The sequence below is a fragment of the Panthera tigris genome, chromosome B4 (assembly GCF_018350195.1).
Source record: "Panthera tigris isolate Pti1 chromosome B4, P.tigris_Pti1_mat1.1, whole genome shotgun sequence".
NCBI lineage: Eukaryota > Metazoa > Chordata > Mammalia > Carnivora > Felidae > Panthera > Panthera tigris.
Window position 1 is genome coordinate 10518045 of NC_056666.1, and position 27701 is coordinate 10545745.

General features: G+C 40.1%; 1 protein-coding gene and 1 long non-coding RNA gene across 9 annotated transcripts in view; one reads left to right on the forward strand and one right to left on the reverse strand.

Moving 5' to 3' along the window:
- Positions 1 to 27701, reverse strand: part of USP6NL (USP6 N-terminal like) — a 183583-nt gene that overhangs the window by 44587 nt on the left and 111295 nt on the right. For 3 of the 6 annotated variants that reach the window (XM_042991023.1, XM_042991024.1, XM_042991025.1), the window contains 4 exons: positions 25974 to 26013; positions 13553 to 13633; positions 6051 to 6158; positions 568 to 677 (listed from right to left, as the gene is read on the reverse strand). In XM_042991023.1, coding sequence (XP_042846957.1) covers positions 568 to 677; positions 6051 to 6158; positions 13553 to 13633; positions 25974 to 26013 — 339 coding nt within the window. Of the gene's footprint in view, positions 1 to 567; positions 678 to 6050; positions 6159 to 6819; positions 8429 to 13552; positions 13634 to 20588; positions 20698 to 25444; positions 25511 to 25973; positions 26014 to 27701 lie in introns of those variants that run through there. The other 3 variants (XM_042991027.1, XM_042991026.1, XM_007081199.3) reach the window with 3 other exon arrangements.
- The window catches only part of LOC122240216, an 83288-nt gene continuing 69586 nt past the window's right edge, over positions 14000 to 27701 (forward strand). For all 3 annotated transcript variants that reach the window (XR_006219599.1, XR_006219600.1, XR_006219601.1), the window contains exons 1-2: positions 14000 to 14399; positions 15086 to 15185. This is a non-coding gene — a long non-coding RNA (uncharacterized LOC122240216). The remainder of the gene's footprint in view (positions 14400 to 15085; positions 15186 to 27701) is intronic.

Here is a 27701-nt window from a genome sequence, read left to right on the forward strand (position 1 = left end):
CTGCCTCCCCATCAGGGGACGTGCCTCGCCAGCCCCCGCTACTGTATAAACCAACTCCTCTCAATAAATCTCTGAATACACACCTCTCACCAGGTTTCTGTTTCTTTTGTTGAACTCTACCTGATCCTGAGGTCAACAAAACTATCCCTCTCGTTCATAAACGGTAGTACTCATTCATTCATCCATTCCTGTTTTTTTGTTTCAGCTATGCTTTGGGGTCAAATTTATAGGGATCTATTTGTCACTGACATGGTTCTCAAAAAGTAACACAATCTCAAATTTCTTTACTAAGATTGTAATAAAAGTAGCTACTGTATTTTTAACCCTTCTTGGATCATAAAATGATTCCTTACCAACTGTATGGCATCTACTATATCAAAGGTTAAAAAATTTCAGTTAACCTAGATCCTAAGTTTCATACAACACAGACCAAACGAGCTTAAGCTTTTAGGACATACATCAAAATTATAGTTCATATAAGACATTCTATTTACTCATGTTTTAAGTTAATGAAGACTTTAGTAAACACTATTTATAAATGCCATTTATATTTCAAACTTTACTTACTTAACACCATAACGGTCTCTAAACATAATATGGTCCCTAAATGTGCGGTTGACGTCAAGGTCTATTTGTCTGATGTCAGGTGAACAGCCCCGTGCTCTGTGCTTTAATTTCTGAAGAGAAAAAAGAGGGGAAGAAAGCATGTTTTTATGGAAATCAGTTGTTGAAAATAATTCTCATTAAAATAATAAATCAAAACATAATTCTCATTTAAAAGCTGTTTTCGTTTAGGAAGACCACGCCCATGGCTCACCAATGAAGCCCATGGCTCACCAATGAATATGAAAAGGCACACAATGAAGAGCGTCCCTCCCACCCATCCCCCCCACCCTCTCCCGACTCGGGTCTCCCTCACACCCATCCTCTCCTCTTCCCACCACCTTCTCTCATTCATCTTAACCATACAGATTTTAATTCTGAAGGAAGAACTTCTCCGAGTTTGCACTGCTCAGACTACGCAAAAGCACTTCACAGCTGGGCCACGCAGTCCATTATGAGTTCTTGTTGCTTTCCAGCACAGTGTTTTTGTTTTCCTTCAAGCTAATCACTGCCTTCTTTCTTGAGTTGCTTCATTTTCTGTTTGCTTGCTGCTAATCCAATCCCAAACTCACTCGAAGCCGCACTGATCTCCTCTGGTGCTGTTGCCGGGGAAAAGGTACTCTCCCATTTCCACTTCTTGCGGGTGTTCTGCCACAGCCTCCTGTCCAGCTCCAGCCTTGGGCTCCCGGACCTCAGGATGTGCTGCACAGCCGGGGTGTGGGGTGTCCCTTTCACCCTCAGCTGGGCCATCCTTCGCTTGGGTCCCCTGTTTCCTGGGTCTCACATCTTCTTTCTTGGTTTATTCCCTTGTCCTGGAGGGGCACATCCTCCAGTAGCTCCTGTGGAGGGTGTACGGAAGGTAAATTTTTTTGAAACTCTGAATGTCTGATAATTCTACCTCCTTACTTAACTGTCTGGCTGTTTTAGAATTCTAAGCTGGAAACTACTTCTGCTCAAAAGGCACTGCCTTTACTGTCTTCTAGAGCTTCCGGTGTTGCAACTCTAATTCTGGTGTCTTTGTATGAAATCTTTTTCTCTCTAGAAGCTTGTAAGCAGTTTTCTCTCCACATTCTGAAACTTTACATTTCTGTGCTTGATTTGTATCTATTTTTATCCACGGGGTTGGGCACTTGACAGATCTTTTCAATCTTAACAACTCGGACTCCCATCTCTCAGTTCTGAGTAATTTCTTCAGTAACTCCTGTGTCGATTTCCTCAAACCTTCCTGCCGCATTCCCATTTTCTCTTTCTGGAACTCTTGCTATCACAGTGTGGGATCTCCTGGGCTGTCATTTAATTTTCTTATATTTTCTCTATTACTTTCCATCTCTTTGACTTTATCATCTTTCTGGAAAACTCCTTCAATTGTTATTCTCAAACTTCCCTAAAATCTTTCAGTTCTATTTTGATTTTTTGTAATTAATAACTCTCTGTTGTTCTCAAAGGTTCCTTTTAATAGCATCCTGTACTTGCTTTATGGATGTAACATCTATTTCAATCCCTCTGAAGATATCTGTGATGGGTTGTTTTTTTTTTTTTAAGTTTTCTTCTTGCTGTATCGTCTGTTTCTTACAAGTTTTTTTTTCCATTTGTTCTCGTTTGTCTTTCATGTTAGCTCCTTTCCTCAAATGAACAGAGGTATTTCGTCGTCCGCTTCTATTTAAAAGTACAACACTAGAAGCTGATGGAAAGCTCTGTGCGCGGAGGTGGGGCTTCACCACCGTGTCCTCACTGTAGAGTGACGTGGCTGGGCAGCTCCACTGGGGGGTCCCCCTGAAGCCAGTACGTCTGGGTGTATTTTCTGGGGCTGGGCAGGTCCCCCAGAGAAGTGTCTTCTGGGCTCCTGCCGGGAAGCCAAGCACGTGGCTGCCAACGTTCAGGGAGTACAGGGGGAGAGGCTGGGACGCCCCCAGTGCAGGACATGTACTCTTCCGTGCCCTGGTCACAGCGGCCCCACCCTCCGCAACGTGTGTGTCCTCTCCAGTCCAGAGGCCTCTGGTTCACTCTCTCCAAACAGTAGACCTCAGCCTTGAGCCAGGGCTGCAGAGGGACCTCGGGGGTCTCACTGCTTCTGCCACCGGACTCTGAACCGCTTCCACTGTTTTCAGCTTCCCTTCCACTCCCACAGGTACCTGGAGTTGGCAACTACCAAGCCTTCTGGAGACTCTGAGATATAAATCAGGTTGCGTCTCCCATCTCCCACAGCCAGCCTAGGATTTCATTTTCCCGGGTCTGCTAAGTTTATTAAATGTTTGTCTGAATTCTGGTTTCCAAAAATTGGCAGCATTCTCTCTTCCATTTTCATATTCCTTGCGGGCTTGCTTTTTCAAAAACTGCTGTCAATTTAGTGGCATTTCAGGGAGGAAGGGAGCTACGTGAATGTATTTAATCTCCCAAGTTTAACTAGATAAGAGATTAAAATTTATACTAATCTATACTTAACCACGCTTAAGTATAATTAAGCATCTACATACGCTATTATAACTGACTCATTTACCATGTACTGGTGTATATATCTATATCTATCTATATCTGTCTTAACTCCAACGAACACATATAAAAACACAACTGCTAATTCTCGACTTCAGCTAAAAGTAGAAAGAAGTAGGCTATCCGGAATATGAGTGTATGTGTTAAGTGTTTCATGACTATGTGTACTCTTGGGTTCTGAGGCAGGAGCTTGGAGAACGGCAGTTTCTGTAGCTTTTAAAATCATGATGAGTAACCATGGTCTACTTCAAAGTCCTAAATACAGAGGAAGATATTTACAGTACTGTATTAGAATCACATGACCACTAAAATGTTATTGTATACTATCACTGATAAAAGTTGATACCAAAATTTAGTTCAAAAATGATAATCTGTTCATATTTGTTCTTTAATTTTTTTTAAGGTAATGGGCAAGTAAAGAGGTTTCAATTATCATTCTACAGGCCTCCTGGCAAAAACTGAGAAGTCTAAAGACAGAAAGAAATGTTTGATAGGACATGATAAAATAGTTCAAAGGCAGAAAAACACCCAAATATGTCTGTAGTATTACTTTCTCTATAGGACAAGGAAATGCAACATAAAAAGGCCTCAAGACAGAAGCAAATCCCAGTTAAGTAGTAAAAAAAAGTAACGGGTCAGAAAGATGATGTCATTGCCTGTTTACACACAAGAGTACAGAATACAGGAAATCAAGCATATTTCTTACCTCAGTGCAAGGAGGGAAAGCAGCTTCTTGGTTATCTCTGGGATTGGGTGGCTGAGACCCAGGAGTGTCAACAATACAAAACACACATTTCATTTCAAAGAAATCGGATCTAATGACCCTATAAACCTGAAGGTGGAAGAACGGCAGAAAGCATTTATGTGCAAACTCGGGATATCCCTGTGTGTTGGGCCAACAAGATTATGACGCCTGTAGGTGAGGCTGAGAAGGCCCTAGGTGAGGCAGTTAACCGCGACGGACTGAACCGCCGGCCGTGAGACCGATCACGGACACAAGAGAGGCGGATGACACTGAGGTGCAACTAAAAGAATAGGAGGAAGTGGTAGACAAGAGTGCCAGCTCAGGAGCCAGGGACCATCTCACCCACCTGAGAAAAATCTCAGCAGTTCGACTCCTAGTGAAGTTCCAACCTGAAGAGGGCAGTTCACACCATCTTTGGAGAAGGGAGAGTAGGAAGGAATGGGAAAGGAAGAAGATCAAGTAATGATGCCGGGAAAACTCAGAGTCAAAAGAGGAACTGATGGCAGTGTTCGAAAGGGATGGAAGTACTGACGGGCCAGTCATTTCCTCTGTGGTTGCTATCGTACAACTGGCACGTACTGAATGGATCTCTCGTGTGAACCAGTGCCCGGATCATTTTATGCCACAGAGAAAACATCTAAAAGCACTGAAAGCACCGTGCTGCTACCAGTACCTGTGCTGGGTCGAACAGGGCCCCCTCCCCAAATTCACATCTATCCAGAACCTGGAAATGTGACCTGATTTGGGGACTAGGGTCTTTGCAAATGTCATCAAGTTAAGATGAGACCATCCTGGATTAGGATGGACCCCAATTCCAGTACCTGGCGTCCTTATCAGGTAGGACACACAGATGTGCACAGGGAGAAGGCCACGTGAAGACGAGGCGGAGACGAGGGATGTGGCTGCGGGCCCAGGCGTGCCCGGGGGGCACCGGCAATCCCCGCAGCGAGGAGGGGGCAGGAAGGAGTGTCCCCGAGCCTGAAGAGAAACCCTGGGCCCACCAACACCCTGACGTCAGACTTCTCTCCTCCCGAAGTGAGACAGAAGACACTGCTGCTGTGCTGAGCCACTCAGTTTGTGGCACTCTGTGGCAGCCCAAGGAAACGAATGGAGCAGGCGAAGGAAGAGGAACTGTGTTCTCTCATTAACTCAACCAAAATTTAATGAGCACTACTACGTAGCCAGGCACACTGTTCTAGGGGCTGGGGTTACATTCTGTATGTTTTCTCAGACATCACTTTCAATACTGGCTCTAAAACTATGGTACTAAAAGCAAATTATCTTATCAACAGGCTAAAATAATTTGAAACTCTAAAATCCTAAGACATAAACCCATAGTCCGGGTAGGGCCCAAATAGCAAATTTAAAAAATGTTTCAGACACACAAAATAAGTAACTCTTTAAAATTAACCATTTTTTTTCTTTCATCTTGATAAAATTTTACACACACACACACACACACACACACACACACACACACATTATATGAAAAAGAAAAGAAAGTATCAAGAGTATTCCAAAGCTCCCTTTATGATTGGTACTGGGTTTGAATTATAAATAATTTTTCTGTTAGCCATTGTATTCTACTTTAATTTATTCCATTTATTTACATTTTCTGAGGAATATATTTCAGAATGATTTTTAGGTATGTTTCCTATTCCTTTCAAACACTGATATAAAAGGTAGGTTTAGAAAGGGTATTGAAGGAATGACTAGACAAATTTAACACATTAGCTAGTTTAAGGGAAGTGTTACTCATCACGGAGTCAAAAGTTGGACTTTTTATTAATAAATAACAAAACTGGGAAATACCTACTAATCTTGGAGGCAAACTTTTTTCTCATGCCCAGAAGCAAACAGTCAAGCACACACAGGCAGCTGTTGAATAACGGTAGTCCCACAGCCGTCTTCCCACCATGTCCATGAGGGGGAACCGTAGATCTCTTTAGTGACACCACACTGCCAGAGGGCAGCTGCGATGAGGGGTTAGTCCGTTTTCCTCACGAATATGCCCCAACACTGATCATTTCAAGTACACGAAAAGCACTTGATACTGACCGACTGATATAGAAAATAACATGTTCTTAGAAAACTCAATGTACTGTAATTTTAATATAACTTGAAATGACATGAATATCTTACATCACCTTGAAAGCGAAAGGAAATGGGTTTTACTTTTCAATTTCAAAACAAGTTAGCTGTAGATACTCACACTATAAAGGTCTCTTGTTTCTTCTTTCATTTTAGGGATCTCCAGAAGTAGAGCCCAGACTTCACCTCTGAGCTGGAGTGGGATTCCTTTGTAAATTCTCCTATGAAACTTATTAAAAGAAACATAAATTGAAGGTTACAAATGACCAAATCTTAGATTGATCCCTCAAATCAAACTAATTAGTATCTGTCAGTCCCTCGTTTTCAAAGTATCCATGACAAATGATACATTTTGACATGGCACACTTGGATCCTATCATCTCTCCTCTTTGGATAGTGATGGAGACATACACAGAAAGAAGTCACAAGTAAGAAGGTGGTAATATGACTAGTACATTTCAGTATTTTCATGCTATTACAAAGGCACCCCTCATACAAAATGAAAGCATAATCAGTGCTCTTTTTTAAGGTGTGAACACGATTTACACATTCCCTGTTGATATAATTAACTAGTTATGTACTTTCTTCCTTTTCCCCCGTTCGTCTAAAAGGCTCCAAATAACAAAAAGGTCGCCTTGTCCCACAAGTGTTTTCATGGCGTGTAAATACTGGAAGCCCCAATATCTTTTCCTGCAGCAACCCCTCTCTGGGGCTCTCCAGAATGTGTCAACATAACATATCCTGTTATCTTCGGCTAACTCCACCCTCAATCTTCAGTTCTCTCCCTGACTCCTGGCCTCCCTGTCTCTCCCCTCCAACCCACCACCCCCCCTCCCTGCCTCTCCCTTTTCCCTCTCCTCTTTTCAATTTTGGTAGCTCTTCAGGAATACCTTGCCATCACCTTTGAACGAAATGAAGAATAAATCATCAGCTTCATCAACTCTTTGGGTCCTTGTACACTTCTATCACTCTACGAATCTTAAGACTGTATACACTTCTCCACCTTCTTGAGATTGTCTCTTTTTTTTCCTCAAGGCTAATTATTCAAAATAACATACAAATCTATTGTGGTCATTACAAAGTTGTGCATAATAAAACCTGAAACTTTAAAGTAAATGTCCAAACAAGGAAATGATTAAACAAATTGTGGCAGAAATCTTAAGGAGTAAGGTAAGAATAGGTACATAATTACCTTTACGATCAAAATAATCTATGTTAATAGTATGGCTAAGAAAATAAGATGTAAGTTCTAACTGAAATGCTGACAAGTTATGAACTGATAAGCAGAGTTTCAACTCCTACTACATACTACCTAGTTTTGGAAAACTAATGCTTTAGTAACAAAGTCATGATGTAGCTTTATGAAACCGACTGCATGGTTTAAAATGAGTAACACTGTAGAACTTTTATTGTGAAACAGCAAATGTTATGAAGTTGATTCATTAGGCAAATTCCGTATGTAATTTCAGCTTTGTTCTCCTAGTATGAACACGCTACGCCTCAAATGTGAAATTTCAGCAGATAGTGACTAGAATCATCCATGTGCTAACTCACACAGTCACTCTAACCGCAAGCATATATATATGGAAAGATTTTGTGTAAACTAGACTCTGCTACTTGGAGCTTTCCCAGGTACTGAACATTAACCACCATTAATTGTAAACTGGGTGTGGTTTAAAAGAACAGTGAATTTAAGATTTACTTTCCTAAAGAAAGTGTGCCATCTACATTCATTCCAAAGCTGTAATATGTATTATTACACTTTTTAAAGGAGTACCACCCACTAAAAGTATTTTCAAATTATCTGCTACATTTGTAAAGATTGTACTGTAAGCATCAGGTATGAATATCAGAAGGTGTGGAAATTACTGCAAATGTGAAAAGGAAAATTTCAATAGTCAAGTGGAAGATGATGGCAGGTAAACAGTAACTTCGGTGGACTCGAATCTCCATTAGGCTGATGTTTTCAATGAATAAAAAAATAAGAGTTCCTACATGTATTTCTCAAACTACATGACCTGAAAAGACTTTAGACATTATTTTACTGTTTTCATTCAATTCTGTATTCAACAACTATATATAAATGTCCATTTTTCATCTTACAGTAAATCTAAAATTAAAACAAAAAAGACAGCTTGATTTCTTCCTTTCAAGACAGATGGCTTTTCTCTCTTATTGTACTGATCACATTCTCCAGTATAATGCTAAACAGCAAGGGATGAGAGTAAATATCATGTCTTCTTACTGATCTTGGGGGAAAAAAATTTACTCTTTCACCATGACAGTCTGATGTCAGCAACAGTTTTGTAGACGCCCTTGATCATGTCAGAGAAGTTTCCTTGCATTCTGACTTAACTGAGAGTTTTTATCAGGAATGGATGTTTGATTTGCTAAATGCCTTTTCTACACCTATTCAGATGAAGTGTTTTTTCTTTTTTTTTAGTTTTTTAATATATGTTGAATTACTTGAACTGATGTTCAGATGCTAAACTAACTTTGTATTCCTCAGATAAACCCCATTTGGTCATGATTTGATGTGCTAAAAAAAAAAAAAAAATCAAGGGATGATTATATCAAGAAGAAATAAGAGAGACACTTCAGGTTAGAAAGAAAAAATTAATGATCCCAATGCTACTCCAGAATTAAAATGAAAAACGAGGCATAACTTTTACTGAGCATTTACTATGTCCAGGAAACTATTTTAAGTTATTTATAGATGTTTCTCCCATTTAATCACATCAACAACTGTTATTATCCCAATTTTCTAGGTGGTGATAGTGAATCACAAAGAAGATAAATAATATGCCCAAGACACACACAAGATATCACCGCCTTTTAGCAAAAGATAATGATTTTACATTTTATAAAAAACAAAGACCATCTTTCCAAGACCACAATGCATGTAGCTAGTAGCCACCGTTCCGCTCAAGTGAATTTACTAAGATACATGGATCAGAAAATATTAAAGAAATCCAAGAGCAGAAAGCATTAAAATGATGATAGTGAAACTGTACTTAAAAGGTAAGCATAACATACAGAGTTCTCACCTCACCATGTCATACACCTGAAACGAACCTAACATTGTATGTCAGCTACACTTCAATTAAAAAGCTCAAAAGAAATATAAAAAGGGATGCATCTGGAATTCAAGCTTTAGGAGGCAATGAAGTAAAGCATGTAAACAAAGTCACATATATCAGGAAAAATTACATTATGAGACCCTAAAATAAATAAACTGTGCTTATTGTTTTTCAAATACTTGCACTGTTACATCACAGACTGACATTATGGCAACATATTTTTTTCATCACAAATTTTCAACTATCATAGAAATTTTGGAAATTTTGTAAAACAAAGTAGGAATTATATCAAGTACAACAGTTACTAATAAAATTTGCTTATTCTCCAGAACGGTAGCCCAGTTCACATTTGTTGAGAATCTTTTAACTGGCAAAGTAGTATCTCGTACTGGCTCTAACAGTCTGTAAAGGAGGCAAAGCAAGTGCATCTCCCCTTTAAATGCTGGGAGACCAGGGCCCAGAGAAATGGGTGCTGAGGTCAAAGAACTTCATCTTCTTACTCCTACTTCAGGCCACTTCCGGCAAATCACACTGCCTCGTAAGAGATCACAGCTTTCAATTAAGTAGTAGACTTCAGCACAAGGTGATAGCTGTGCGTTCCAAGTCATAAATGAGTATCGTTCATTCTAAAAAGAAACTTTGTAGTGACTGCCTGCTTTGTGGCCAACACTCACTAGGTACTATGGCCATGAACGTGAAAAAGTTCCTCGGAACTCAGTGGGTAGCAGTGAAAATAATCATGTAAACAGATAATTATAGCATCAGCTGGCACTCCTTTATTATCGAATAAAGTCACATCTAGTACTTGCTACAGAGCTGTCACACCCTGATGGGAGATGTTGTGACAGAGACAGACTCAGAGGGGGCCAGGGTGGGAAAAGGAGAATGGTAGGCATGCAGGGGTGGTTAGTCGTCATGTCAAAGGGAAAACCAGAAAAAGTTTAGGAATAAAGGTGTTGAGGTGAGGGCAGTGAATCTGCTGTGGTGGTCACTTCTTATCGGTCCCGCAACAGTGGCTCTCATCTTGAGACTGTATCAGAGATACCATAACAGAAGAAGGGAGGCATGAACTGTACATGACAGAGTTAGGGAAGATCAATACTGAAGGACACACAGAGATGTGCCAGGAAGGGGAAATGTGGGTGGAGATGATGGGGAGGAGTATAATCAATCAAATAACAATAACAACTTTAATAATAAAAGTTACGCTACCATTTTCAGATTATTTATTAGGAGGCAGCATATGTGTTTCTATATCAATTTATTTCTTGCAATATTATCACGTTCCTAAAGAGGGAGATACGATTATCATCCCCGTTTCATGGATGAGAAAATTAAGGTGCAGAAAAGTAAAGTAACTAACTCTAAGTCCTAAAACTAATAAACTAATCAACTAAAGAACTGAAATTCAGTTAGTCCAACTTCAGAAACCACAGTTTTAACAACCACGATTTAGAGTGTCTATATGTTGGATGTAAACAACATTTTAATATTCCAATTTGAAAAGTACTACCTTTAAAACTGTTAGAAATTTATTTAATGGATATGATACATCAAACCTTAAAGAAAAAATAAAGTAAGGTTCCCTGAAATCTACTTTTGCTTCCAGTATCTTTGTTTCCTTGCCAACACAATCAAGTAGGCTATTTCAGTCACACAAATCCTTTTAAAAATCCATCAACTGAAAAACAACCCATCAACTGACTTAACATGTTCAATACTTCTTTCTAACCTTAGTGGTTTGAAAATAGTGATGAATGTGCCGATCCACATCATCATGGCAGCCAGTGAGTCAACTTTTCAGCCCACCAAACACGGCTCAGTTTGGGGGACGTGCAAAACCGCAAGTGTATACCATGAAACCGAAGCTCACTCTGCTTGTCTCTTTACTGCCTCTCCATTTTCTTTCAGCTTCCCTGCTCCATTAGCGCCTTCATCTCTGCCTCCAGAGAGGCAGGAGTCCCTCAGGTCCGGATCTAAAAATGTTATTTGTTTTTCTTTTAAGTTTATTCACTGATTTTGAGAGGGACAGAGGGAGGGGTAGATAGAGGGAGAGAGAGAATCCGAAGCAGGTTCTATGCTGTCAGTGCGGCGCGATCCGTGATACCACGACCCGAGCTGAGATCAAGAGTCAAGCTCTTACACGACTGAGTCACCTAGGAGCCCCTGGATCTAAAACAGCTTTAAACCATACACAAGGCCCTACTGCATCTTATAACCGTGTTCTACTTCCTCTGACCTTTTGCTGACAAACACCAATAGGAAAAGCCAACATAGAAGATGATATAACAAATGAACCGTTGAGTCTGGACGTGGTATCTCCTGCTTGCGACTAACAAGCTGTGTGACCTTGAGGAATTTATTTATAAACTTTGTGCCTCCATTTTCCCATTGTACAATAAAATGCTAATGTAAGGTCCATTCAATTACTTGACTTTAAAAAAATAACAAGTGTATCTTTCGTAGGTACTCAGCTGTGACACAACTTAGACACAATTACATCACAACTAATTACATCGTAATGTCTCCACTTAACAGAGATAACTTTGGGGCACCTGGGTGGCTCAGTCGTCGTCCGACTCTTGATACGGGCTCAGGGCTGATCTTGCGGTTGTGGGATTGAGCCCCATGTCAGACTCCCTGCTCAGCTTGGGATTCTCTCTCTCTCTCACTCTCTCCCTCCCCTGCTCATGCTCACTTGCTCTCTCTCAAAACAAATAAACTTAAAAAAAAAAAAAACCAGAGATAACTGCATTTAGTAGACTATATTTTTAAAACCCAATACTATTTAACACTGGCGCAGTGAAAACGGAGAGACAGTGTTCACGCTGAGAACACACAAGCAACACAAACAACCTGAATGGAAAGTCTTCCATTAAAGCTTGGATTCTTAACAACTCCATCCAATATTCTCTATCACAACTGTATTTTTCCTTCAAGATATTTTTAGAAATTTCTTCGTATTACCATTACATAAGTAAGGAATCTGTGGAGAGAAAACGTATACCTCCTCTTGGAAGAGAAGAAAAATACGTGGTTTTTTTTGTTTTTGTTTTTGTTTTTTTTTTGCCTCAGTACAATTTAAAACTAGGTATGAACTGAAAGCAGCGATTCTTTTAAGAAGGTACATTTTGTTTCACATCAAATTGGACCATATATATCATCAAATAGTTCCAGCATTATAGCTGTGGGAAAGGGCTTTAAAATTACACATCAAAGGAAACAGTTCTGTTAAAATCTCTCTTCCTGGGAACTACATTAGCCAGAGTTGCTGTCAGAATAATAGCCTAGTAGAATTGCTTATTTTTACACAGGCTTACATACTTTCATAGATACATGTATACTAAAGAAGAACATTAAGCCGTATAATTCTACAAATATTTTGCAGGACTGAATGGGAGATGAAAGGTAGGTGCCGTGTGTCAACATGTACCCTGTCATCACCACTTGAGCAATCTTTCCACAAGGACATGAGGTAAAGTAGGTGCCAACTTTGGGCCAGTATGAGCGACAGCATGATAAGGAACAAGGGCACAGATGTTATACCTCACATTCTACTCTAAACTGATTCCTCTCAGAAAACATCTTTGAGTTCCAACCTAATACTAAAGCAACAGTCAATAAAATCAACAATCCCAAAATGAACTTACACCTGATGAAAATAAAATAATAAAAGAGTCTAAGAGACTTTAAATAAGAGTATTTAGGATGCTCAAAAAGAAAAGGAACATTAGTCCTGTGAGATGCCCTATGACAAAAAGATTTCCACCATCTAATAAGTTTCACTCAATTTAAGGTCCCTCAAGGTGTGGTCCCCCTACCACATGTTATAATAAAGACTCTGAGGAGTCCTGTAATAAAGGACTTAACTTTGCTTAACTTTGGCTCGTTCTGATATTCCCAACTTTATTTAACCAGAGAGCCCTTTTCTCATTAAAAAACCAGAGAGCCCTTTTCTCTACCACCATGAACTTCACAGCTTCCCAATGCATAAAGACTTTTGTGAGGAGACTGGGGTGATACTAAATAGATGTGTGTGTTGTTTTAATTGGTTTAAAACTTAGCACCAACCGTACAGGGCAAAAAGATTTCAGGGGAGATTTGCTAGAAGCTTTTGAAAAGGAGATTGCTCCTGCTTCAGGGAAAGCTTTGAGAGGCCAGCCCTCTTCCTGAGCAGTGTGACATGTGGATATGAAGCCTGGAACTACTGCAATGATTTTGATCACACAGGGGAGCCAACCTCAAGATAAAGCTGACACTGCAGAAGACAGAGAAGAGAGAGGGAAAGAAACTAAGTCATAGGCAACGCAATGGAGAGTCTGAAGCAAATCACTCCTGAAACCATCCTACCTCTACACTGTCCAGTACATTCTCTTAACTAGACATTCTGTTACAACATAAATACTCCTAATTTACTAAATTAAGTTATAGTGAAATTTTTAACAAGAATATGAATACTCCTATCATTTAAGAAAAGCTTTTATTAGGAAAATCCACATTCAATTTGTATAGTATCAGATAGAAATAACATTATTTTAATTACCTTTTCAGTGTTCTTATATTTTTCCCATCCTTTTAGCATTTTCAACCACTTAGTCGTTCTTTCAATTTCCAGTTGTTTTTGCTAAAATGAAATTGAAATCCAATGTTACTGTTTAAGGCTTCTGTACTTACAAATTACCAAAAAAATTACAAGATAAAAAAAATGCTGCTTAACAATGACAAAAACTACCAAAAAAGTTAAACTCTTAGATAGCAAATATACTTTCTAACTCTAAGAAGTTAGATAATTGATTATAGTTGTAGCAATAGTATCCCATAGCTAAAGACAGGTAAAGAGAAAGGAATCGTTTAAATTTTCCAATGCTTTTAAATTAATTGCTGAAAATACTATGTATTCTACAAAACTAAACCAAAAGGACATTTTTAGTTACTTTGCAATATGTTTTATGCAGCCACAACAACAACTACAACAAAAAGACCTTCAAAATTCAATTCTCCTCTGTTACATTTTACTGAATTCTAACTAATGTTTTCAGTGACCAAGATGATTCTTTAAAGGAGAACCAGGTATTTATGTGTGGAGAGATTAACATATAACTAGCAATATGCTAGTGAAAAATTTGTCCAAAAGTAAGTAAAGTTGCTCCCCTGAAGGTCAGCGTCTGCTCGGGGCAACTGTCACGGACATGGGAGAGTGCTGTGACTTGTGTGACAACATAAGGTCAGAAAAGGTGACAGCAAGGTCACAATGGAAGGGGCAGTCAAATCCACCTAGGGATGTTAAAGAAGATAAGCCCTAAATGAAGAACTGAAACATTATTAGGATTTTTATCAAGCACAACGTGGGAATGAATATTCTAAGAAGCATGGATAGATGTAGCTCTGAGGTAATTCAGCCCGTGGTGCCTGACAGTAGTTCTAAAGAGCTAAAGAAAGAAGCATGAGGGGTGAGGCCGAAAACGTAGGCAGGGGTCTTAGATGTCACACCAAATTGGGATTTGGAGCAAAGCTGGGGGATGGGGAGGGTGGTACAGAAAATGCTTCTTCCTTCCTTCTCTGGTCTCCAGGAGAAAGGACGTTTCTTCCTAATTATTTGGGCCTGTTGTCCAACCTCTTATCAACTCCTAAGGTGGCAAAGTGACTTACCTGATTAGTAAATTTAGACAAAGAACTAGGCATGTACAGCTCATCCGTCCCTTTTCTTCAGAAGCCTGACACAAATGTGGAAGGCGCTTTTGTACCCCATCCTTTCAGACAGAGAAAAATACCCTCCTCAGCCAAAAAGTCTGTGGGGACCTCTTTGTGTAACCGGGTCAGACCGTCTCCTGCCGGGCTTCAGAGTCAGGGAGCCCACTGCTGCTGCGCACCTAACGTGCATTCTCCCCTAACGACTCCGCACCCCATGAAGGCAGACGTGTCTGCAGTCTCCCCAGTCCCCAGAACAGTGCCGGACACAGAGGAGGTCCCAAACTATTTCATTCCCACGAAAGGAATCCAAAGTAATCCTTTCTGGTGAGCTGAGATTCCGCCATTTTGTCAATTCTCCTCAATCCCCACATTTTCTTTTCTGGAGGCCTCTGTCAGCGTCATAGGTGGATGAAGCAAAAGCAAAGGAAAGGAAAGCCCATACGGGAAAGAAAACGGTTCCGAAGACATACTTTATGCTCTAAACGGTAAGCTTATGACAACCCTGTGAGGTAAGTATAATCGTCCCTGTTTTACAAATAAGGTACAGGGGGTTAAAGGACTTTCAAATTCCCCCATCTGGTAAAGTCAAGTTTGAAGAGAGGTCCAAAGCCGGGCAGCTTGGCTTCAGGACCTACACGCTTAGCCACCACATCTATGTCTCTTGCTTCCCACGTGTCCTCGGTTCAGGTAATTATAGTTTAGATGAAAGCAATGGCTCTTCCTGACGGTCTTCAGTGCAGTCTCACAGGCAGATGGCATATGCCCACCATCAGTATTTTTAGATTTAAAAGAAGCATAAAATCCCAAAGAAAATCCTGATTTTGGGGAAAGATTCTCAATTTCTAAAAACGCAAATATTTTTAGAGAATTTTATTTTTAGGCATATTTTTAAAACCCTTTAATTACTTAACTCTTACTAGAAATTGTGATGGGTTGTTCATAATAAAAGATGATCACTCGTGAGCAAAACGTACTGTTATAATTCCCATTTTTCAAAAGACTGAGCATATTCTTCATTATATTATTAGTGATAAAATGTTACAGATGGTTCCAGAAATATGTTTAATTTTAAAGCTCAGTGGGGCACTGAAATCTAATTAATGTTTCTGCTAAATGTGACTTTAGAGAAGGCCAAGCTGTGAAAAATTAAGATTGATCGAAGTTTAGTATTTTTTTGTTCTCCGGCACTTCCTCCCCTGACTTCTTCAAACACAACCCCTTTCTCCACCAACAGGAAAACACCAAATAATTCAAGCCAACCCTAGAGTATAATAACATACACTTTGCCAGGAACAACCCTGCTGAGACCTAGCAGGTCTCTTGCTCTGTTTCATTTTTATGACTATGAATTATCAATGAATCACTTTAAGAAGGAGTTATTCTTTTTTTAAGGCATACCTTGTATTCTCATATTTATCATATATGTAATTTTAAATGCTACACACTAACACGGAAGGACAAAACACACAAACACATTTTTAAAAACCATTAAGTATGCTTTTCTTTCCCCTACAGGGGGGAAAAAAAAGACACACCTTGGGAAAAGCTCCCATGCTGCAGGATTTAAAAATTATGTATTAGTAGTTCCATCTCGTTTAAATGTTAACTCCGTGATGCCATCAATTCAGCTACACCTGAGCTGAACGCAGTGAATGTCTTCCCCCCACTCATGAATCTACAACTCGTGGATAAAATATACTCTATCGCCAAACATGCTACAACTAACTATTCCAGAACTTATTCTGAAATAAGAAGTAACTGAAACCACAGGTGACAGATGTGAACCTGAATGCTCCAGAAAAACAGGCTAACGAACACCATTCTTGTCGTGGACTCAGTAACACCAAGACAAACTAGACAGAATATAACATCGAGTGAGAATCTCGACCTAGAAGCTCAGCAGATACTCAATCTCAACATATCCCAAACTATTCCCTGACCACGCTCTTCCCCTTCTCTTCTCCAACATGAATTCACAGCATCACTACCTACTAAGCCTGTCAAACTAAAACCGTTCCCTTCCTTCCCACTCCCCAATCCACATTCTGCCGGTCCATCCACGTCTCTTGCTTCCATCATGTCTCCTGTCCTGGTTCAGCAATCCTAACTCCTAGATGAAGGCACTAACTCCTCACTGGTAGCTGGGGTGGTCTTCAACTCCACCTCCACCGCTACCACATCTTTTTAAATGCATCACAGTTAAAAACCCCTCAATGGCTACCCACTATCTACAAATAAAGTTCAAACTTCTACATGGATGGCTCTTCACCACATGGCCCCGTTCACCTTCCAGTTTCACTCCCTGCTACTTGTATGATCTGGCCACTCTGAACTATTCGTCATTCCCAGCACCTAAGAGATTTTCATGACTCTTTAAGCAAAGTTTGCTATTTGTCTGCCCATGATGCTCTTCCCCAACATCATCTGGTAAAATATATCCGTTCAGTTAAATGTCAAAGGTCTGGAACCTTTCTCAAATGCCTTCATGGTCCAAGCAAAATTAACTGTTTCCTCAGCATTTTATGGCATGGACTGAGGACCCAGCTGGCCTGGGTTTAAATTTGAATTTTGCCCCTTCCTACCTGTTTCATTTGGGGCAAGTTTCTTAATCTCTCTATATCTTAGTTGTCTTGTCTACAAAGTAAGAATTATTAGGATTATTATAATACCAAACAGCTGTGTTTTAGTTGCCCTAAATGGCCAAATCATATCATTATTATTATTATTACCATAGAAACTCCTTGACAATAGGAACCATGTCATATATTCCTGTTCTAATTTCATCATCTAGAAGAGTGGTTGTTATATTTAAAGAGTTAAATATTTTTAAGTTAAACACAATTTATATACAGAAAAATGAGTGAATAGCACTGTGAAACAATTAATAGCATTCTACCAGAGGTAGAGGGGTATGAAAGAGAAAAAATATGAATGGATGAACCAAGATCATAAATACTTCCGAAAGTAATTCAATCATTGTAATATAGAAATAACCAGAAATAAATCATAATAGTATCTCTTACATAATGGTAAAAACGGTTATCATTCCATCATGTTGGCAACACCTTTCAAAGTATCGCCAAAAGGCAGAACTACTGATATTAGAAGTCTACACAAAATTGCTACCAGAAGCTCTGTTGACTTCATACACAGACATCTGACTTCTCCCAACTTTTATTCTGAAATATTTTGAGCACGCAAAAAGTTAGAACACTGCACCATGTATTTATACAGCTCACCCTTAAATGACATATGGGTTTGAACTGTGCGAGTCCACTTATATGTGGATTTTTTTCTGATACAGCATAGTACTCTAAATGTATTTTCTCTTTCTTACAATTTTCTTAACATCATTTTTTCTCCAGCTTACTTCATTGTAAGAATACAGTATCTAATACATATAGCATTCAAAATATGTTAATTGACTGTTCACGTTATCTGTAAGGCTTTTAGTCAATAGCAGGCTATTAGTAATTAAGATTAGGGGAACTCAAAAGTTCTATGTGGATTTTCGACTGCACGAGGGGTCAGCACCCCTGCCCCCACTGTATGGTCAATGGTCAACTGTAATCTGTGTGGTAGGCTTTGAGGGAGAGTGGACGTCCTGTTCCTTCACAATTCTATCCAGTGGTCTTATTACCCTCAAATAACCCCTGCCTGAACAGATTCTGATTCTGGTGGTTCTACAATGATGTGGAGGGTTTTTTTCTAGGACTCCTTCTCTATTATTGACACTTTTCTATTGAAAAATCTTTCTCTTCTAGCCCCTCTTCCCTTTGAAATAACACTATGGTATAAAGAACTATTTTTTCAAATGTTTATATATTTGTTTTGAGAGAGAGAACAAGAGTGTGGGGGAGGCACAGAAAGAGAGAGAGAGAGAGAGAGAGAGAGAGAGAGAGAGAGAGAGAATCCCAAGCAGGCTCTACACTGTCAGGGTAGAACCTGACGTGGGGCTCAAACTCATGAACTGTGAGGTCATGACCTGAGCCGAATATGGAATCGGAGGTTTAACTGACTAAGACACTCAGGCACCCCAAAGAAATATTTTATTCTATGTGTTATAATCCACTCTCATCATTATTCTTTTGAAGCTCAAACTGTCCCAAATTTGGCAGGACTGCCTCTTATCTGGTTGGAGATCTGCCCCTTCAAATGCATCCTTGAGACATGCCCTATCTGGCACAAGATAATCAGGTTCATTTTACTTTACACTTTTTCTACCCCAAACCTAGATCAGCCACTTCTTTAAGAAACAGTGGTTCTTTTTAATGGGGAATGGTTTTCAAAAGCTAAAAATCGGGTACTAGGTGAGCTCAACGTTGTAACTGCTAAAATCATACAGGAGACCCTAGTATAAGAAAATTATATTCCCCTGAGAACTTCAAAACGACATCTATCCAAAGGAAAATAACGCCGAAATCTTTAAGTCTACTACTAGCTCTCTATTACCTCACTGACTATGAAAACCATCCATGTTGTGCACTTTTCTTCCCATGAGCTGTTTTCAGAAAAGGACTAAACCTTTCGTTTGAAGTTTGCAATCTGATGCCCAGTTGTCTTAAGGTGATTAACATGATTAATAATCCTGACAGCAATGGCCCTACATATACATAATGCATGGACGGATATTAAATGGACTTCTCTTCTAGAATAAGAAATCTTGGAACTCTTCTGAAGTTCAAATCTTCAGATGCTTTTCTGTCTCTCCTATTTGAGTATTGGAATGGGTGACTGAGGATAGTAGACTGGAGTCCCACACACCTAGACCTCACCAGCAGAGGTCAGGAGAGGACAAGAAGTACAGGGAGGAAAGAGCCCTGTTTAGACAGAATAATGGCACTGAAAAGTCTATTGGTCATGTATTTTGAGTAAGATTTCACACCACATAAAATTAAGATACAGTTTTTAAAGATACGAATAGATTCCAATATTCCATAAGCTATTCAAAATGTCGCGTTACATAAAGAAACAGCTGAATTCGTGAAAATTCATAGCTTTACATATCCTTTTCTCCTTATTAAAAACATCAATAAGCTCGAAGAAACAATATAATCCATTATTAAGATTGTTCTCTGCCAAATAAATATAATAAGTGTGACTGTTTATTTGTTTAAATGCCTGTTCAGGGGAATCCAAAGCACTCTGCAAATATCAACACTAATTCTCTTAAGAGAGACTGCCTACTACTACCCCTGTTTTAAGCAGAGAACTGCTTCCTGTACAATAACACATGGGCAAAGCTGGAACTAAAACCATGATTACACGACTATGCATTAGTGTACAAGTCTCCCAAAGGGCAGTAAGCGCACACTTCGAGTGTATGCTTTGTAAAGATTAACACACACGTGCAGAATTCGGCATGGTACTGTTTCCACTGAGGTTGTTCGATGAAGCCATATGTGCACTATTGTTTAGTAGTTTCCTGGAAACTGCAGGGCTTGGCCATTAGGACTAGGCAGTCACTAAGAATACCTGAACTGAACTGAAACCAGAAAAACTGCGGGAAATTCTGATAAACTAAAAAGGTTACAGTCCCCGACTGCTCGTCTGCATGTGTCTGAAGTTCTCATTCCACGAAAAAGAAACCAAAAGTATAAAGGGCAGGTCATACAATACACTTGCCGTTTTATAGAAAACTCATACAAAAGGCAGAAGTGGAATCTCAATGAGCAGCCTCAGTATCCTTCCTCTCGCTTCATAAAAGATTGGCAGATGAATATAAAATTATGTCTTATGTTAAATTATTAAGGTATGCATAGATTTTTTGAGTGACTTCCTATTAAACACTTTAAAGTAAATAACCAATTAATTATAAGTATAAATGCACTGGGTAGGTCTTTTATTGCATAGGCAAGACTCTGAAAAAATAAAAATGTAAAAACAACCTCCCTCAAGCATGCATCTTCCACTAGTTTCTGTCTTGTATTTCTTCTTTCGTTTGCTGCCACCTTTCTTGAATCATCTATATCACCAGTTCCCAGACTTGTGGACTTTCTGGACCAGAAAATTATAACAAAGAAAAAGAGAGGTGGGGGCACTGAAGGCAGAAGTCTATACCGAGTTACCAGATTTTATTCTGCCAATTATGGGTATCTTTTGTTAAACGATACCTTCCAATTCTTCTCTCCCTAATTTTTTAAATAAAGGCCACTGTAACATTCCAAGTGTTTAAGTCACCGTATTTAGTGTTATAAAGCAGCCATTACATTCATTTGATTATCCATTCAGCCACCACTTGCTCAGCCTAGACTATGTGCAATGCTCTGTGTTCTGGGGATACAGGACAAAGTAGATCCCCCCCCTCCCCCCGCCAAATTACATCCTGGAGAGCAAACACACACACACACACACACACACACACACACACACACACAAAGAAGTGAGTAACATATTTATAGAATGTGCAATAGTGTTAAGTGTTAAGGAGAAAAATAAAGGAAGGAGGGGGATAATTAGGATGTGGTGGGGGGAGGGAGTTTGCAATTTTAGGTATCATGCCAGGGAAGGTCTTATTCTGAAGGTGAAGGTGACATTTGAGTAAATAGGAAAGGAAACGGAATGGGTCCTATAGCTATGGGGACGAAGGGGGGAAAGCACCCCAGGAGAGGAAGCAGCCAAAGAAGGAATATGGCAGGCGCGCTCTGGATCCATGAAGGAGCACAGTGAGTAAAGAAGAGAAGGCACTGAAAATGAAACAAGAGACTTAACGGAAACAAGGTCATAAAGGGCAATGAAGGTCACTCTGAGGACTTATCCTTTTACTGTGGATACAACTGAAAGCCAAAACGATGTTCCAATCAGAGTGTCACAATCTTACGTGACAGGCTCAATCTATCTCTTTCGGTGAACAGAAAGACTGTGGGGAGAGAGGGGTACAACAGCAGAAGCAGGAAGACAGAAAGCTCCAGAAGAGACATTAACAGTGCACAGGGGGGCAAAAGTGGTGATGATAAGTCATCAGATTCTGAATCCATTTTGAAGGCAGAGCTCATAGGATTGCTGACAGACGAAATGTGGGGTATGAACGAAAGTCAAAGATAACTTACAAGTTTTAGCTGAACAACTAGAAGAGTAGAGTTCCCATTTACTGACAAGGGGAAGTCTGTTGACAGAATGGATTTAAAGAGAATAACAGAAGCTCCAGTTTGGCCATTCATTAGACACCTAAGTGTAGACATTTAAATGAATGCACCAGGGTACACAAGCCTGGGATTTGGGGAGCCAAGTCATCAACACACAGTTGGCATTTAGAGCCAAAGACAAGATGAGATGACCAAGGAAAAAATACGGATAGGAAAGAGAAGTTCAAGGCCTCGCTCTGGGGCACATCAAAGTACAGAGATCAAGGAGATGAGAAGGTACAAGCAGAGAAACTTTGAAAGAGCAGCCAGTGAGGAAAGAACACGCGGAACGCATGAGGGTTTGAGGGCCAGGAAGAGAGAACGTGTAGGAAGGAGGCAGCAGCCTACCGCTTCAAACACACGCTGCAGGCAGACCAAGAGTCAGACTGGGAACTGACGGCTGCATCACAGCATAAAGGGAATTAGGGAACTTAATACAGGCCAGAAGGAGGTGGGGATAAGGGGAAAAGCGAAAAATCTGATTGGAATGGATGCAAGAAGGAAATGCAGGAAAGAAATGGAGAAGAAAGAGTAGAGACACCTCTTTCAAGAAGCGTTGCTCTAAGAGCAAAAGAGAATCAGGGCAGTTCTGGAGGTTCTGAGGAGGAAATGGGGCAAAAGAAGATTGGTGGTCTTCAAATGTATGGCCAACTAATCTTTGACAAAGCAGGAAAGAATATCCAGTGGAAAAAAGTCAGTCTCTTTAACAAATGGTGCTGAGAGAACAGGACAGCAACATGCAGAAGGATGAAACTAGACCACTTTCTTACTCCCAGTCACAAAGATAAACTCAAAATGGATGAAGGACCTGAATGTGAGACAGGAAACCATCAAAACCCTAAAGGAGCAAGCAGGAAAAAACCTCTCTGACCTCAGGCGCAGCAATTTCTTACTTGACACATCTCCAAAGGCAAGGGAATTAAAAGCAAAAATGAACTATTGAACCCTCATCAAGATAAAAAGCTTCTGCACTGCAAAGGAAACAATCAACAAAATTAAAAGGTAACCGATGGAATGGGAAAAGATATTTGCAAATGACATATCAGATAAAAGGCTAGTATCCAAAATCTATAAAGAGCTCACCAAACTCCACACCCGAAAAACAAATAACCCAGTGAAGAAATGGGCAGAAAACATGAATAGACACTTCTCTAAAGAAGACATCCGGATGGCCAACAGGCACATGAAAAGATGCTCAACGTCGCTCCTCATCAGGGAAACACAAATCAAAACCACACTCAGATACCACCTCACGTCAGTCAGAGTGGCCATAATGAACAAATCAGGAGACTACAGATGCTGGAGAGGATGCGGAGAAACAGGAATCCTCTTGCACTGTTGGTGGGAATGCAAACTGGTGCAGCCGCTCTGGAAAACAGTGTGGGGGTTCCTCAAAAATTAAAAATAGATCTACCCTATGACCCAGCAATAGCGCTGCTAGGAATTTACCCAAGGGATAAAGGAGTGCTGATGCATAGGGGCGCTTGTACCCCAATGTTTATAGCAGCACTTTCAACAATAGCCAAATTATGGAAAGAGCCTAAATGTCCATCAACTGATGAATGGATAAAGAAATTGTGGTTTATATGTACAACGGAATACTACTTGGCAATGAGAAAGAATGAAATCTGGCCATTTGTAGCAACGTGGATGGAAATGGAGAGTATTATGCTAAGTAAAATAAGTCAGGCAGAGAAAGACAGATACCATGTTTTCACTCATATGTGGATCCTGAGAAACTCAAACAGAAGACCACGGGGGAGGGGAAGGGGGGGGGAAGTTACAGAGAGGGAAGGAGGCAAACCATAAGAGACTCTTAAATACTGAGAATAAACTGAGGGTTGCTGAGGGTTGGGGGGAGGGGAAAGTGGGTGATGGGTACTGAGGAGGGCACCTGTTGGGATGAGCACTGGGTGTTGTATGGAAACCAATTTGACAATAAATTTCATATATAAAAAAAATAAAGAAAAAGAAGATTGGTGGTCTTGTTGTTGTTTTCTGAGAGAGATAATACATTTTACACTGATGGGAAACATCAAGCAGAAAGAGAATGAATTCAGGTGGGAGAGGGAAGAAGAGACTGAGTGATGTCCCTGAACAAGCAACAGTGATCAGAGCCCGTAAGCATAGATGAAAACAGGTAGGTAGGTAGGTATGGTTATGGGCGTTTGTGGAAGTTCTTCTCTGATTGCTTCTATTTTCTTGTAAGAAGTAAGAACATGAACTGAGAGCATGGATGAGGTACTGGAAATCTAAGCAGGAAAGAATGTTCCAGTGGCTAAAATGGAGCAAAAATTCACTAGGAACAGCATGATCTCTAGGCAGCATTAACGTTCGACTGAATTTTGTGATCATGACTTTAAAGTGAAACCAGTCAGCATGGTTGTGAGCCTTTTCCCAGTTACACTGAGCCAGACAGGAGCAGGCACTGCAGAGGCAGAAAGCTGGCCTCAACGTGGCCTGGAGTTTAGTCCAGAGGAAGCAAGAGAGGCAAGGAGGGGAAAGGTATGTGCGAGTGACTGTAGTGACCTAGAGTAGGATTTCAGCTGGGAAGAGAGGGGAATGAAGACAAGAGTATGGTGAGAGATAATGTCACAGTGGTTCTAGCAGTGGACTCCAAGGATCAGTGAAGTCAGGACACTAGACAAGAGAGTGGGAACAAGCCCTCAGGTTCCCTTTTCAAGGTGGACTGATAGAAGTCATCAATAATCTCCTATCTATTGTCTCACTTGACCTTCCTCTAGTCATTGGATGGACAGTGAGTGTCTCAAAGCAGAAACTATGTCTTATCTGACCCTAGTATTCTAGGCAGTACCTACCCCAGGGCTTGATACACAGTTGCTACTCAATAACATATCTACTAAGAAACTCATTTGCTAAAACATCAAGGTTATGGTACTGGGAGAGAATGAGGCAGTCACATGACAATTCAACTGCAGGAAGTACCTCTAATGATCTTCATATATATCAATGGCAATTTTGTCTACATCTTAAAGGTATGCTTCATTTTTTTTCAGAATTTTTTGATTTTAGAGAGATTTTCTAAAGTATTTTTCAAATTCTCATTACAATATTTTTACCTCTATTATCTGAAACCCAGCCTCCTTCCCACATCAAACATACACAAACTGAAGATGATCCCAATAAATAGCCTGCCTTTCATTCTGCAATTCACTTTTTGGTACAGAAAAAAACAGAGAAGGGGAGGGAACATCTGATGAACCTTAAAATACTGAATCTTGGGGCACCTGGGTGGCTCAGTCGGTTAAGTGTCGACTTCAGCTCAGGTCATGATCTCACAATTTGTGGGGTCAAGCCCCATGTCGGGCTCTGTACTGACAGTTCAGAGCCTGAAGCCTGCTTTGGATTCTGTGCCTCCTCCCCCCCACCCCTCCCCCTGCTCGCTCTCTCTCTCTCTCTCTCTCAAAAATAAATAGATAGTAAAAAATTTAAAAAGATAAAAACCACTCAATCTCTAGTTCTCATGCACATGCACCTATGGAACCAACGCCCTAGCCAACCAAGTACAATGAAGAAAGGCAGAAACACTAAGCTTAAAAACAGTGACAGGTTTACTATACATAAGATTTCTCTAAGTCCTTAAAAGCTAAAAGACTTACTTGAATAAGGCAAAGTTTTGTTGTTGTTGTTTGTAGGAAATTTGATTACAGCCTCATGGAACAGTTCTGAAACAAAAAACTATGGGTCTAGAATGGTGCTTTATTAGCCAAAGAGTGCCTGAGAATCGCTTCAGAAGCTTTCCGCAGATGCCCTGAGTTCCTGCCCAGAGAGTCTGACCTAACAGACAGAAGAAGGTCCCAGCAACCGTGCTCTGAAAGGGCTCTGCATTCAAAGCATGAATGAGAAGTGGACTGAGTCCTAGACTGAGAGCTAACTGTCTAGCATACAAGTCTCTGATGACTGCTACCTTTCTTTTTTTCTCAACTATCTATCAGAAGTTCCAAAAACCTCCTAAAATTATTTCACCATTAATTACTTCCTTACTGTGGTATACTCTGGGTCAAATTCGAACAATGCCTGTACCATTTACATATAAGCCGGCACTCAAAATCACAGAGGTGGTGGATTTTATCCCTCTGATAAACATAACTCACTAGAAACGATAAATAAATGTGGAGCTGGACTCACCCGTTCCATAGCCGCATTATGATATGGGAGCTCCTCCTCGCTGCAAAGGAAGAACAGTATATGTGAAACAGTGGAGATCACAGTAGCTTTTTATTTTTATTTATTTATTTTTTAAGCTTATTTGAGAGAGAGAGAGCGAGCAAGAGAGAGAGTGCTTGCACGGGTGAGCAGGGAGTGGGGGGGGGGGGGGGGCGGTGCAGAGAGAGAGGCAAAGAGAGAATTCCAAGCAGTTTCCATGCTGTTAGTGCAGAGCCTGATGTGGGGCTTGAACCCATGAACTGTGAGATCGTGAACTAAGCTGAAATCAAATTGGACACTTACCCAACTGAGCCACCCAGGACCCTCCACAGTGAACTTTTTAAAAATTATATACCTACAGGTATCTATGATATACGACCTTTTATCTGTCATCACAAGAACGGATCAAACTACATAAGCTTCCACTCTACCAAATTCAATATAAAACAACTGGCTATTTTGTAACCACAATGGCCCCTCTCTTTAAATCTCTAGACGTACACTGTCCAAGACAGTCATTTCTAGCCACATGTAGCTATTTAATCTTAAATGTTAAATTCAGCCACAGTACAAGTGCAAGACAGTCATGTTGACAGAGGCTACTGTTTTGAATAGTGTGTATATAGGAAGAATGGTCTTAAAATTGCCAAAAAGTCCTACTGGACAACACTGCTGTAGACAGGAGGGCAGGAACCTTCTTCTGTGAAGGTAACCATTTAAACGGCAAATATATTAGGCTTTGCAGACCATACAGTCTTTTTCGTGACTATTAAACTCTGGTGCTGTAACGTGCGAGCAGACATAGACAATATGAAGACGGCATGCAGTTTTAGTCCCGCAAAATGTTTACAGAAACAGGTAGTGAGCTGAAGGTGACCCCCTACTCTATACCATCTCCTCAACTCTCTGGTTCAAACCATGGCCTATAACAAATGATTGGCAAAAAAAAAAAAAAAAAAAAAGGTATAAGGAAACAAAACTTCCTCCGATAGATTGATGAATTAAAAAGAAAAACCTAGGGGCACCTGGGCGGCTCAGTCAGTCAAGTGTCCGACTTCAGCTCAGGTCATGATCTCACAGTTTGAGGGTTCCAGCCCTGCGTTGGGCTCTGTGCTGATAGCTCAGAGCCTGGAGCCTGCTTCGGATTCTGTGTCTCCCTCTTTCTCTGACCCTCCCCCGCTCGCACTTTGTCTCCCTCTACCAAAATAAAGAAGCATTAAAAAAAAAAAAATTAAATGAAAAGAAAAATCTAACTCTATAAATCAGGAAAGCTTCACTTGCCAAAACTTCAATGGGGATGAGATTTTTAAATGTACAACAAAAGATCAAATTCACTTTTCTGATACTGTAATTCTGTGATACCACCCCTAACCTAAAACATGCTAAGACTCTTGTATTAACTGCCCAAAGTATAAAGACAATGCACTGTCTATAACAAAGTTATGTGCTTTCAATTGCTACCTCAGCAGTATTGATGTCTTGGCAATGATAACATAGATTCTTGTCTTCATTTCTCTTGAACCACAAAATCCCATTTTTAAGAGCACAACACATTAGTATTCAAGAGTCTAGTATTTCCAAAGGCAGGCTTGCTACTCTGAAGAGTCCTTAGGTGAACCACAAACCAATATGTAGCAATGGAACTGACAAAAAGTGTAATAGCTGAAACAGGTGGTAGAGAGACAGTCCAAACCCCTCATTTCAGAGATA